The sequence below is a fragment of the Chionomys nivalis genome, chromosome 4, assembly GCF_950005125.1.
Source record: "Chionomys nivalis chromosome 4, mChiNiv1.1, whole genome shotgun sequence".
NCBI classification, from domain to species: Eukaryota; Metazoa; Chordata; class Mammalia; order Rodentia; family Cricetidae; genus Chionomys; species Chionomys nivalis.
Window position 1 is genome coordinate 49,713,777 of NC_080089.1, and position 14,359 is coordinate 49,728,135.

The following is a 14,359-nucleotide window of genomic DNA, read 5'->3' on the forward strand; positions in this document are numbered from 1 at the left end:
TTTTATTACATTTATTTTCTTTGTGTGTATGTGCCAGTGCCCTTAACGTCTGAGCCATCTCTCCAGTCCCACATTGAGCTATCTTGCCAGCTCATGTGCTACGTATTTATGTGGAACAACATTCTCAGCATTGACAGTCATAAATCAAAATACCAATCAACTCTGAAAATATTTATGCTCTGCATTGCAGGATCATATATTCAGCCAATTTAGCTCCTATCCCAGCTGTTCACTTGCACATTACTCTGCATTGCAGCCCAGTTCACACACAATAGCTCACTTCTAGGACTAGACTATGTGTCCATCCTAAAGGAATGGCTAACCCAAACCTGGTGTATACACAGTGTGACTGTTTCAGTTACAGATAATGGAGTTTTGTCATTCACAACATGGATGCAACTTAATTAAGCAAATTAATTCAGTCTCAGAAAGATAAATCTGGTATATTTTCTCTCATTTGTGATCCTTGACTTTATATTCACTTATAGAAATGGAAATGAAGGAAAATGAAGGATTATGGGAAGGGGAAGAGAGGAGGGTTAAGAAGGTATGGAGAGAAACATATTCAAAATATATTATATACTGGATAAGAATGTCTTTATGAACTCAATACCATGTATAAAAAAATTATACGCCAGGCAGTGGTGGCACACAGCTTTAATCCCAGCACTCAGGAGGCAGAGGCAGATAGATCTCTGAGTTTGAGGCCAGCCTGGTCTACAGAGCAAGTTCTGTTTCTCTGTCACTGAGAAACCCTGTCTCCAAAAACAAAAACAAAATTATACTATAGCAATGACCATGTCTATTCAACACATACACGTGAATAATTACATTTTAAAATATATTAGGGCTGGGAATGTAACTCAGTTAGAAAAGTATTTGCTTAGCATGCATCAAGTCCTGAGTTTGGAGCTGGAGCGATGGCTCAGCAGTTAAGAGCACTGGCAGCTCTTCCAGAGGACTCAGGTTCAATTCCCAGCACCCACATGGCAGTTCACAGCCATTTGTAACTCGAGTTCCTATGGAGCCAACTCCCTCACAAAAACATACAGGTTAAACACCAATGCATATAAAAATTAAAAATCTGAGTTCAATCCTTAGCACCTGATAAACTGTAATCCCAGTGTTTGGGAAGTGGAAACAGAAAAATCAGAAGTTCAGGGTCATCCTTGGCTTCATAACAAGTTCAGAACCAGTCTTGACTACATGAGACCATATATATATATATATATATATATATATATATATATATATCGCTATATTTAGAATAAAAATAGATGTATATGTGGTTTTGTTAGATTCTTGCCGTATTCTTCCCCAAAGCTTTTGTATTCCCCATCAACAATGTATGAGATTGCCTGGTTCCTCAGAGCCTCACCATAGACTATGTTCTTACAATTCTTTTGGTGAGGAGAAGGAGTGCCAAAAATGTCATAATTCTTGATCTGTAATTTTTAACTTATAAATTACACTTATTCTCTCTCTCTCTCTCTCTCTCTCTCTCTCTCTCTCTCTCTCTCTCTGTGTGTGTGTGTGTGTGTGTATGTATGTCAGAGGGCAGTTTTTGAGAGTCTGTTCTCTTTGACTGTGTGCATTCCAGGGGATAAAACTCAAGTCATCAAGTTTAGTGGCAAGCACCTCTACCCAACTGACTGTCTCTCCATCCAGCCCATGATGTGTAATTTTCATAGATATGGAGGAGAAATTATATTTACGGTGGTGGGGATTTAAAACTTTTTAACTTACCCTTTAAAAAACTTCATGCACATACATGATGTATTTTAGAGATTTAATTTTGTATGTAAAAACAAAGAACATCTCATTGTATAGAAATTTGATTTCATCTTTAATAACTGCTGAAACTGCCAAAGAATTGTTTTTAAAGAAATTTATTTAATAAATGTTTTACTTGTAATTTTATATACCTCAATACCTGGGGACCATGTGAGAACTCACAGGATCAGGAAACACAAGCAGAAGAAAGGAGCCCTGCCATAGAAATGATTGCATTTGGCCAGGCAGTGGTGGCACACATCTTTAATACCAGCACTTGGAAGGCAGAAACAGGTGGATCTCTGAGAGTTTGAGGCCACATTGGTCTACAGAGCTTGTCCAAGACAGGCTCCAAAACTACAGAAAAATCCTGTCTTGAAAAAAAAATAATTGCATTAACATGAACAGTGGTGGCTGCAGTGTCACCGAGCAACGCAAACACGTGGTGACTAACCTTAATGGGAGGGTCATCCTTGTATGCTGTATAGGTCATTAACAAACCATCGTTAAGTGACTTGTAACTTTATTTTACAGCAAACCTAATCTGTTAGGCAGTTCGGGAATTTAATCCATTGTTTCTCATTATCTTCTTAGTATAGTAATAGTAATTCTGCATGCATGACTTTTGAGTTATTGACCAACAATTTATGTGCAACATTTATTAAACATTCATTGTATGGCTATATAATTAGAAAACCTCATCATTTCTGAGCTGAAGGTGACATTAGATTAGGGGGACACATGTGCTGTATTTATACTGATTCCTCCGTTAACAGATGGTCAGAGAACACCAAGAACACAGAAGAGATTGGAGGAAAAAAAGCTAATCTGATAGCCAGCGTGGTGGTGCATGACTTCCGTTCTAGCTTAGTGTAGCCAGCCATCTGAGCTACCTACATGGACTCTATCTTTTCTTTTTTTTTTTTTTAATTGTTTTGTTTTGTTTTGAATTCTAGCTGTTGCGATGCAGAGGCAAGTGGAGCTCTGTGATTTCTAGGCTATACTGACTGACTGGTCTACATTGCAAGCTCCAGGCCAGTGAGGTCTACATAGTGAGACCCTGTCTCCAACAGAACAGAATAAAGTTGAAGGTATGTAATCAGAAGTCAAGTGAAAGAAAGCACTCAAAATGGAAGATTGAAATATCATTTAAATCAATAACATTAGTGATAAATGAAGCCTGCTTGAATTTGGGGGAGGCAGCCTTTAAACTGATTTTTGAATTCTGATTCTTTTTTAAGTATTAATTTCTGGGCTGGGGTGGTAGTTCATGCCAATAGTCTAGTTACTCCAGAGCCTGAAGGAAAATGATTTATCATCTGAACCTATCAGTTTGGATAACAGCGAGATGCTGTTTCAAAATAGAAAAATAAATAACTAAGAACTCATTTCTGCCTGGGGTCCTGAGTGGTGCAGTGATAGAAAGCATGTGTAGCACGCACAGCGTCCAGGACTCAGACTTCTACACTTCTGAGCTAATTAGGGTTCACGCTGCACTTGAAGATTAACATTACCATACAGTTTATACTCTCAGGTTCTTATGTGTCTGTACATTTCCATATGATTTCAAAATAGGTGCAAAAGTAGCTAGTCTTTTTTTTTTATAATAATCTATCTTGTGCGTACATTAGAAATACTGACAGCAAAGTATCTCTAGCAATAAAACTGCCCTTATCTCCACCCTCCTGATAGTGAGTAAACATGCTACCAGGGAGATCACTTGAGGAGATTGCCTCCACTAGATGTAAATGGCTTTACTGACTGATCTCAGTGAAGAGACATAAATGAAAATGATGAAGTGGATTTAATTTGGAAACTCCAGTTTATTCATAGTGTGTGTATGTGGTTTTGACTTGTTCACAATTCTGGTACTGTAAGGATTAAAACTGGCTATCACTTTGATACTCAGAAACCTCTGGACTACCAAAGCTTTGGTGAATGCATTGTAAAAGAGAATACATGGTAATAATCTTGGAAACAGTGGTTACAAATGTCCATTTTCTAAGAAAATAGAACTCTGTGTGTGTGCGCGCGATGTGTGCACATGCACGCGTGTTCATTTTAATCAAGCTATACTTCTTAATAAGTTTGACAAATAAGAGTGCAATCACGATGCTTATGAGTAAAAATGAAAATTTCAGTTATAACCAGAATGCTTTTCAGTACATAAAGAGCTTTTCCTATTTACATCCCAGTCAAAAGAGCTGAAGATCTGGCCTGTAAAGAGCATTGGTGCTGCCAATGTATCTAACCCAGACTTCCTCCCTCCCTCCCTTCCTCCCTCCCTCCCTCCCTCCTTCCCTTTCTCTCTTTTTCTTTTTCTTTTTATCCAGACACATTATGTTGCCCAGCATCAACCTGGTACTCCTCCTGCCTCAGCCTCCCAAATGCTGGAAGTACAGGCATGTGTCTATCACCAAGACAGAACCTTTAGGTACAAACTGTAAAGCATTCCAACCCAGATGATTTAGGGACTTGAGCAGGAAGAGGCTACTCTTCAGTTTTTAAATAACTAAATTAGTGCTTATGAGGTCTTTTTAAAGATTTATTTTTATTACTTTTACTTGTGTGTATACAGGTGTGTGCGTGTAGATACAGGCGTTTGTGTGTAGATACAGATGTGTGCGTGTAGATACAGGTGTGTGTGTATACAGGCGTGTGCATGTAGGTACAGGCGTGTGTGTGTAGGTACAGGTGTATGCATGTAGGTACAGGTGCGTGTGTGTATACAGGCATGTGCATGTAGATACAGGCGTGTGTGTGTAGATACGGGTGTGTGCATGTAAATATGGGTGTGTGCGTGTAGATACAGGCATGTGCGTGTAGGTACAGGCGTGTGCGTGTAAGTACAGGTGTGTGCATGTAGGTATAGGCATGTGCGTGTAGGTTCTTTTCTGCACATGAGTACATTTTGTTGTTGTTTTCAAGACAGGATCTCACTATGTAGTCCTGGCTGTCGTGGAGCTCACTCTGTAGAACTCAGACGTCCGCCTGCCTCTGCCTCCCCAGTGCTGGGATTAAAGTCTTGAGCCAGTATGCCCAGTTTATGTTTTAAAAAAAAATGGTTAAGCGATTATTTTAGGACTTCCAACATTCTAGTGTAGTTTTCCCATGGAAAGAATGTCAGCAATAGCAGGATGGACCAGTCAATCGGTGTGGAACAATATTTTTTTTAAAAATATTTATTTATTTATTTATTATGTATACAATATTTTTTCGTATGCCTGCAGGCCAGAAGAGGGCACCAGACCTCATTACAGATGGTTGTGAGCCACCATGTGGTTGCTGGGAATTGAACTCAGGACCTTTGGAAGAGCAGGCAATGCTCTTAACCACTGAGCCATTTCTCCAGCCCCTGTGGAACAATATTTTTAAGATACAACTTCTCCTAGAGCAGTGGTTCTTACCTTTCCTAATGCAGCAACCCTTTAATAACTTCCTTCCTCATATTCTGGTGACCTCCAACCAGGAAATTGTCACATAATATTATTTTAATATGTGTTACATCTGTTTATGCTGTGGAAGATTTGTTTGATGATGCAAAGATGTGCTGCATTATTTTATGTTGCATTTGTTTAACTCTGTGAAGCTGTGTTGCTTTGCCTGTCTAAACACCTGACTGGTCTAATAAAGAGCTGAGTGGCCAAACAGCAGTATGGGAGAGAGGATAGTCGGGGCTGGTGGGCGGAGAATAAACAAAAGGAGAAATCTGGGAGGAGAGGAAGGAGCAAGAAAAGGAGGAGTGGAGGATACTCGGGGCCAGAAACACAGCCAGCCACAGAGTAGGAGTGAAAGTAAGTTACACAGAAGTAAGAAATGGAAAAAGCCCAGAGGCAAAAGGTAGACAGGATAATTTAAGAAAAGCTGGCTAGAAACAAGCCAAGCTAAAGCCTGGCATTTATAATTAAGAATAAGCCTCTGAGTGATTTATTTAGGAGCTGGGTGGTGCCCCCCAAAAGCCAAGAGTCCAAAGAGTAAAAAGAGAAAAACAACAGAAAATTATTTTTGTTGATAATTTGTAACTGCAATTTTGCTACTGTTATGAATAGTAATGTAAATATTCATGTTTTCTGATGATCTTAGACGACCCCTTGGAGTCCTTTAACGTCCTCCATCCTGGAGTATAGCCAAATAGATTATTGAGAACAGAATGACTTCATGCTTGCTCCTGCTCTGAAGACTCCAGCATTATGGGCTGGAATAAGGATCCCTGGTTTGGAATGTACAGGGATTAATGAATACATCCTCCAGCAGAGATGCTTGGCCATTTTGCCCGTGGTAGATGAGGTTAGTGCACGATCTTCTCCCCATTTCCAACCTCTGCTTTTATGTAGCCACTAAGGCCATGTGGCTCCTTTTTCAAAATGTGATAAAAAATAAAACACAATGTAGAGGATTTTGAAGCTTTTTCTCTGATTTAATTTTTGCTGAAAAGTTAATTCTACATAATGTCAAGACTGTTTGTTGAAAGAAAATGGAGAAGGGAAATCTGGTTTAAGAGACAGACATTCCAGGTAAATGGGACTATAGTACCGAAGTTTAGCCTGGTCACCTTCATGCTGTCAAATAGCAAAACATTAAAATTCATGCAACAGAGAAATTGGTGATATACAAACTTTTATTCCCTCTAGTCATCTTGAGAAAAAATGGAAATAATACTCTTTTCTTTGTTGGCTTTCACAATGAGTTGTCCCTTGCTTATGGCTGACTTTCCCAAACTTTCCTAGTTAACAGCTGATGAAAAATTGTTCTTCAATAGAAGACCAGGGTAGCGAACATGAAAGACTTTCTTTTTGAAAGGTCTTTTTGATCTCATGTCTTTTAGAAGAGCAATCAACTAGACAAAAAAAAAAAAAAAAAAAAAAAAAAAAAAAAAAAAAAAAAAAAAAACCTCCATTACTAAAACAGCAGGGAGAATTGGACAGAAATCGACTGCCATTAGTGTACTTGTAACAAAATAATGCTTGTTCTGAAACCACAAGAGACGGTAAGAAGAGACTGTAGAAAAGCTATTGGGCACTCTAGAAAATCAACAGAGTACAGGGAATGGGAGATTACACTGAAATCACACATGAGTTATAAAAATAGACATGGTTCTCAGACAAAAGCAAATGAGTACAAAGCAATTTTCAAACATGAACTATTTTTAAAAGACATGTCTATATAAAACAATAAGATGTTATCTCAGAGTTCCAAAGAGTAGTCTGTTCAAATGGCTGAAAATGGGAGACGAACAGAGAGGCAGATCCCAGGACTGACCCATCTGTTCCACTCTTCTGTTTGGCAGTGTACAGTGGTGGCTACAGACCGCTTGAGGGACTATATAAATAGATAATCATGACTGATTGGTGGATGGTGCTAGGTGCGTGAATGAGAAAACCCAAGTTATTGAGTAACCTCTGGAAGTTGAACTCTTCAGCTTCTATACTGGACAATGTTGCAATGAGAAATGACTGCTCACTTGAATCGACCCTGCCATTCACAACTCATGCTCCGTGCCCCATGGGTTCCACTGTGCCCTAAAGGAACAGCCCAGGCTAAGTATGGAACAGAAAATAACTCCAGCCTTGAAATGAGAAGCAGACCAGTAAGTCGTGCTCAGTGCTCAAATCACAAACACAAATTAATGGTCTGTCTCCTCGCAATGCGAAGGAGATGCCATGAGTTTGAGTCACAGAGAAATGGACAGCAGCACCTTTCCGTGTCCTCCTGGATGTTTAAGGAGCCTCTTGCTTCTTATTCTTTTCAAACACAAAGTCATCTGTTTGGAGAAAAATAAAATGGCTCTAAAGTTAAAGAGTCCCCAGAGAAAACCAGCAGTTCGTGAAAAAATGCCCTGAATGGGCTAAAAACAAGCTGCAAAATCAGTTAAAACCAGAAGAGGCAGCCCAAGGTCTTAATTATGGTTTTGGCATAGTATAGCACACTATGGGCAACCCTTCCCCAACCCAATCAACAAGTCAGCATCATCCATTTCCTGGTCTTTCATCTTTGGTACCACTTCATGAGCTACTTCTGGTTTGCAATGTCTGCAAAGAGGCAGAAAAGTTGGTACCTTTGCCTTGTCTGTGAGCACAGATGCTGAGACTCTGATTGCTGCAACCATTGAGGCCAATTAAATGAACACTATAACATGAAGGAGAGATGCATACATTTCCAGGTTCCAGATAATAGCAGCCATGCCCCTACAAGAGAGGGCTCATCCATCCCTGGTGGTTAAGGCCTTCGGTTTGGTGTCCTCAGAGTAGAACAAAACACTGTTTCCACGGACAAGGAGCTCCAGATGAACCCATGGTCTGTGTTTGGACAGACATTTTAAGTACTAGATATGCCAGGCACACAAACAGGACTGGCCCATGACCATCATACTTGAAGAAGCTTCTGTTTGGCAGCATGAATTAGAAACTTCTCAGCGTACTCTGGTGTTAGTCCTCTTTCCTGAGAGAAGCAGCCAGGGAGTATCCAAGGTCCAGTTAATTCTCTCTATGATCTTCTTCCACCCAGGCCACAATTTTCCCTTCCCATCCAGGGATGGCATCATCATCATGGAAAACCTAGGTTTAAAAAAAAAGTCACAATGGAGGGCTGGAGAAATGGCTCAGTGGTTAAGAGCATTGCCTGCTCTTCCAAGGGTCCTGAGTTCAATTCCCGGCAACCACATGGTGGCTCACAACCATCTGTAATGAGGTCTGGTGCCCTCTTCTGGCCTGCAGACATATACACAGACAGAATATTGTATGCATAATAAATAAATAAAATATTTAAAAAAAAAAAAAGTCACAATGGAATAACACAGCCTGGAATGTGGTGCACGCCTGTAACTGAGTGCCCAGCAGGCTGAAGCAGGAGGGTAGCTATGAGTTCCAGGCCAGGTTAGGTCACAGTGTGACACCCCATCTCAACAGAACAGAAACTCCAGAGTGTCCTTAAGCAACACTACTGGTGAGATGGTTCAGCGAACAGACACGGTCACAAGCCTGATGACCTGAATTCAGTGACGGGACCCATATGATGGACAGAGAGAATCAACTCCTAACTCCACAAGTTGTCTCTGACTTGGAAAACAAACACACACAAATATTAGAAATTTTTCTTTTGGGTTGTCTATTCCTGGATGGTGCCTGGGTGGTCTCAGTTTGTGGTCTTTCTTGGAACCAGGTATTGCCTCAGGGTAAACTACTGAGACTCAGGCCTCTATTGACTTTGTCCTGACTGGGTCCTACTTCAACAAGGCCACACCTCCCAATGGAGCCATTCCCTATGAGTTTATGGGGGCCAATTACATTCAAACTACCACAGTTAGGAAAATAAACACGCTTTGTTTTTACTATCAGGACTTTCCACCATGACAGGTATAGAGCTGCCTGTTCCTGCCTGACAGTTATTCTGTTCTGTGGGAAAACCAAGTGTAAGGTGCTCATGGGGTATGGTTTAAAAATCTATGTAACAAATTTGGGTTTAAACTTGTAACAAAAGGCTTATAATTAAAACTCGTACCTATAGGTTACTATAAGCCTTTTGCTTTCAGTTTTAAGCCAAATTTTGTTACAGATTTTACATATTCTTTAATCACACCCAATGAATTTACAAATCGTTCCTGAGACAACAACTGTTTATACAATAGTCTTAAAAGATTTCTTGAGCCCAAAGCCCAGAGAAATCATAAAGATAAAAGATTTAAGAGTGGAAAGTTATAGAACCTTAGAGATTAAGAGACTTTGGGATCATTTGCTTGTGTGGTTGTTGTAGAATAATATTTTTATACACTGTAAAGATGTGTCTTTGCCAAGGTGCCTGCGGATTGGTTTAATAACGAGCTGAGTGGCAATAGCTAGACAAGAAGAGGTTAGGCTGGACTTCCGGGTAGAGAGAGGAGAAGAGGACCAACATTAAGGCACAGAAGAGACTCCAGAGGACAGGGAGAAGAAACAGAAGGTACAAGATAAAAGAGAGATAAAAAGCCAAAGGAAAAAACATAGATTAATATAAATGGGTTAATCTCATTTATAAGAACTAAGATATAGGCTGAGCTTTCACAATTAATAATAAGTCATTGTTTTTGTTTTTGTTTTGTTTTTGTGTGTGTGTGTGTGTGAGCTGAGGGCTCAAAAAAATTCTTACAATTTGTGAGAATTTGGAACTCAGTTGCCATCTTTGGCCATGGAGCTATACTGAGGCCAGGTGATTTTCAGTAAGACAGCAAGACTTTTAAGAAAATCTCTGAGTTGGAGAAGAGAATTGAGTCCAAGGAGAAAAGGACGAAGGGGCAAGGAAAGGGTCACCATCCCAGGGCACACAGGCAGCTCCTAGGGGCGGTGAGGAAGTTCCAGGAAGGAGCTGAGGAGCCATGAGGGAGCAGAGGGATAAGTGTCTGTTAACAAGAATTTCAATCCAAGGTGTCCCCAAGCAGACTGAGAGACATGTCAGAGGAGAGACGTACCTTTCCACATGATGGGAGCCCAGAAGGGTGACAGGAAGCTGCCTGGCACACCAGTGTGGGATTCTATAGGGAAGAGCCTATACGGGAAGGGCAGCCCAAGTCCTGGGCTGGAGAGTTTAGGGTAGAGAGTGGGACGTGACAGTCATACCCTGAAATAGGTAGGACTGAGGGATGTTGGGAGAACCTGGCAGAAGGGTCCAGCCTTCCCATGTTAAATAGGCACCTCAGCTGTTTGTCTGGGTCTGAAACTTAGCAGGAAGTTTTCTAAGGGCTGGTGAGGTGACCGAGCAGATAAGGACACTTGTCTTCAAATCTGACAACCTGAGTCTAATCCCCTGGATTCACATGATAGGAGAGACTCAATTCCTGGAAGTGTCTTCTGACCTCTACAAAAGCACTCATAACCATCCATTCTTGCACATGTAGTAAGTAAATAAATGTAAAAATCTTTAAAGTTTTATGACAACTGGATACAGACAGAAGACGTTGCTTGTGGACCTGCATTTTGCATGGAGGGGACAGTAAATGTTAAGTACCTGCCCCTGTCTTGGGGTTTTACTTAAACTAACAACACTATTTCTTTTTTCTAATAAATATTCTATCCAAATTTTTAGTTAAAAAAATGATTGGGGCTGAGCAGTGGTGGTGGACACCTTTAATCCCAGCAGTTGCGAGGCAGACAGGAAGATCTCAGTGGGTTCAAGGCCAGCCTGATCTACAGAGTGAATCCCGGGACAGCCAGGACTGTTACACAGAGAAACCTGTCTCTAAAAACAAAGCAAACAAAAATACCAGTCCTTGGAGCTAGAGAGATGGATCAGTGATTAAGAGCACTGGCTACTCTTCCAGAAGACCCAGGTTTGCTAGCCAGCACCTACATGGCAGTCCAGTTCCAGGGAATCCAACACTCTTCTAGCCTCCCTGGGCACCATACATACATGTGGTCCACAGGCATACATGAAAACAAAACACTCATACACAAAAAATAAAATATTCAGTCCTGTAACTAACAAAGCTGTCAACATCAGGGTCCATTCTATGGAACTTAAAGCAGTTGATCCATCAACTGAACATCCTATAATTTCTGAGATCCTTGAGGGGAACTGTGGTGGTCTGAATAGGAATGGCCCCCATAGGCTCATGTGTTTGAATGCTTAGTCATTCAGGAGTGGCACTACTTGGGAGGGATTCGGAGGTGTGGCCTTGTTGGAGGAAGTGTGTCACTGGGGGTGGGCCTGAGCTTTCAAAAGTCCAAGCCAAGCCCAGTCTCTCTCTCTCTCTCTCTCTCTCTCTCTCTCCTGCCTGCAGATCTGGATATAGAACTCTCAGCTACTTCTCCAGCACCAAGCATGCCTGTATGCCACCATGCTTCCTGCCATGACAATGGACTAAACCTCTGAACTAAAAGCAAGGCCCAGCTAAATGCTTTCTTTTCTAAGAATTGCCCTGGTCATGGTGTCTCTTCATAGCAATAGAGAAAAGAGCTAGTTCAGGAGTGACCAGTAATGCTCCCCCAACTGCCCGTGGATTCTTCACCTCTTCTTTGACGGTGCCAAACTCGGGATCCAGTGCTTTGAAGTGGTACCGGTGAGTCCCTTCTCGATCAATAGCTGCTTTAAAATCCTTCAGTGTCACCTCCCCCAACCTGTAACAAAAGAAGAGTGTATCAAAATAGCCTGCGAATCAATAGACTGGAAAGGCAATGTGTTAGCTTTTAATCCAGGCCCTGCCAAAGTCAACAGGCAGAGATAGCGTGGCTTTAATACTAGGCCACGACTCCTGATAACCAGTGTCACTAAAATAGCAGAGGTTGGGCAACCTCTAAGAATGACTGTGGCATTATACCTCAGGTGATCAGAAAGCTTCAATTCATTGCTTTTGCTCTTTTTAATCCGAAAATAAGGTATTTAAAATAAAATTTGTAGAATAACCATATGTAATACACTTAAGTTTTCTGGGTTTCTCCCATGAGATAATAGTCCAGTTTTCTTAGGATGATAAAGTTAAATTCAGCAGGTAGGGTTTGTTTGTTTGTTTTTGTTTTGACGGGGTCTCACTCTGTGCCCAAACTTGCCTTGAATTTGCTATGCCACCTAAGGTGACTTCAAATTAACAGCCCTGCTTTAGGCCTCCCAGGTTCTAAGATTACAAGTATGTGCCACCCAGCTTAAGAATCAGCAGTTCCTCTGGGTTGAGAAAGCTTGCTTCTGCCCAGTCCAGTCCATCTGAGCAGACTCTGTGAGGAGAACCTCACCCTCTCTCAGCCGTTGGTTCTTGGGTTTACTGCCTTACATATCGCAAGACAAGCACACTACCACTGAGGTACATCCGCAAGCCCCTTACAGTGTATTTATTTCACTGGGAGAAAGTATACTGTACTGAGGTTCTGGAACATTTCCCACATAAATTCTTACAGGCAGGAGTTGTCATCTTCATTAGTACACAGTAATAAACACTGACAAGTAAATGCCCAAGAGGCCATGGCAGACGTCATGGCTACCAGAAGGAGTTGTTTTGAATACTTAAAAGAACCAGTTTTTACAATGCTTCGGGACAAGAAGCACAATTTCTGTTCCTGTGGGGCCAGGTGTGGTGGCCCTTGGGAGGCAGAGGCAGGTGGATCTCTGTGAGTTCAAGACAAGACTAGCTGGTCTTGTTCAGGTCAGCCAGAGCTAAAAAGTGAGACACTGTCTCAACAAATTAAACAAAACAACATATGACTATTAATTCCTGTGCCTAGCAGTAGAGCCTGCTTGTCCTTAATAATGCCACTGGTTTCCAGGTGCGGTGCGCACACCTTTAATCCCAGTACTTGGGAGGCAGAGGCAGGAGGATCTCTATCATCTGAGTGCCAGCCTGGTCTACACAGGGAGTTCTAGGCCAGCCAAGGCTACATAGTAATACTTTGTCTCAAAAAACAAAAAAACACCCCAAAACCTGACAAATTAGAACTAGAATCTCTAATGGCCTGGGCTTTTCTTTCTGCAAAAGCTGCTCATTTGGCAGTAATGGATTCCTTTCTTTCTTTTTCTTTCTCTCTCTTTGTCTTTTTCTCTCTCTTTTTCTTTCTCCCTCCTTCCTTCCTTCCTTTCTTCCTTCCTCCCTCCCTCCCTCCCTCCCTCCCTCCTTCCTTTCTTGTCTTTACAGTGAAGTAATGACTTAAGCATCTCACCTCTTTGGTATATTGACCATGAAGGGCGTGAGTGACCGGTCAGTGAAATAGAGCACTTTAGTGCAAGTGCTGCTGACGGCTGGAGAACTCTGGGAGTGAGGCAACGCTGCAATCAGAGACTCTGGTTAGAACATTCAATTTGATCCAAACGATTCCTCCTTTCATCTACTTAAAATGCCTCAGGAGGCTGAAGCTGCCGGAGGCCACAGCTTCTCCATCAGCCTTGCCCAGCACCATGTTCGCAGAGCCTGGCTTATGATCACCACGAGGACAAGAGGTGCCTTGGGCATGGACATCGTCATGGGGACCTCATTTCCATCCATTCCAGGGGCATCTGGCAGAGGAATACCCGCTCTGGCAGCACTGTTGCTAAAGATCAAGAGGTCAGACTAGAGTCTGGCCAGATTCCAGGAGATGCAGAGTAGACACCCAGCAGGACTGCAAACTGCCTACATTCAGGTTTTGGAATAAGAATATTCATGCGATTTGTGGGGAAGAGAAAGAACAATGGAAGGAAACCCAGAGACAAAGTACTTCAGCGCATAAAGTACAAGACCTTCTGCAAGAACTGGTCCTGTACTGTGCTGTTTTTTTAAGACGGACTGTCTGGCCTAGAATACAAGTCATAGACCAAACTGGTCTTGAACTCACAGAGATCCACCTGCCTGCCTCTGCCTTCTGAGTGCTGAGATTAGAAATGTAAGCCACCACACCTAGCCTCCTGTGTGATTTTTTTTAAATTGTATTACATTTATTTTAGTGTAGGGCAACTTTTAGAAGTCAGTTCTCTTCTTCCACAGCAGGGGACCAAGGATTACGGTCAGGTGGTCAGACTTGGCAGTAAGTGCTTTCACCCACGGAGGGTGAAAGTTGCCAACCCCTAAAAATATGTCTTTGGGGGGAAAAAACTAAAATTTTACTACATGATATAGATGATCCTGGTAATATCCATCCAGGGACCAAACAGCACTAAT

The 14,359-nt window shown here is 41.7% G+C and overlaps 1 protein-coding gene across 6 annotated transcripts in view; it reads right to left on the reverse strand.

Moving 5' to 3' along the window:
- Window positions 1-5,042: 5,042 nt before the first annotated feature.
- The window catches only part of Dixdc1 (DIX domain containing 1), an 86,963-nt gene continuing 77,646 nt past the window's right edge, over window positions 5,043-14,359 (reverse strand). For 3 of the 6 annotated variants that reach the window (XM_057767051.1, XM_057767052.1, XM_057767050.1), the window contains 3 exons: window positions 13,386-13,491; window positions 11,750-11,858; window positions 5,043-8,327 (listed from right to left, as the gene is read on the reverse strand). In XM_057767051.1, coding sequence (XP_057623034.1) covers window positions 8,247-8,327; window positions 11,750-11,858; window positions 13,386-13,491 — 296 coding nt within the window. In that variant the 3' untranslated portion in view covers window positions 5,043-8,246. The remainder of the gene's footprint in view (window positions 8,328-11,749; window positions 11,859-13,385; window positions 13,492-14,359) is intronic. The other 3 variants (XM_057767054.1, XM_057767053.1, XM_057767055.1) reach the window with 2 other exon arrangements.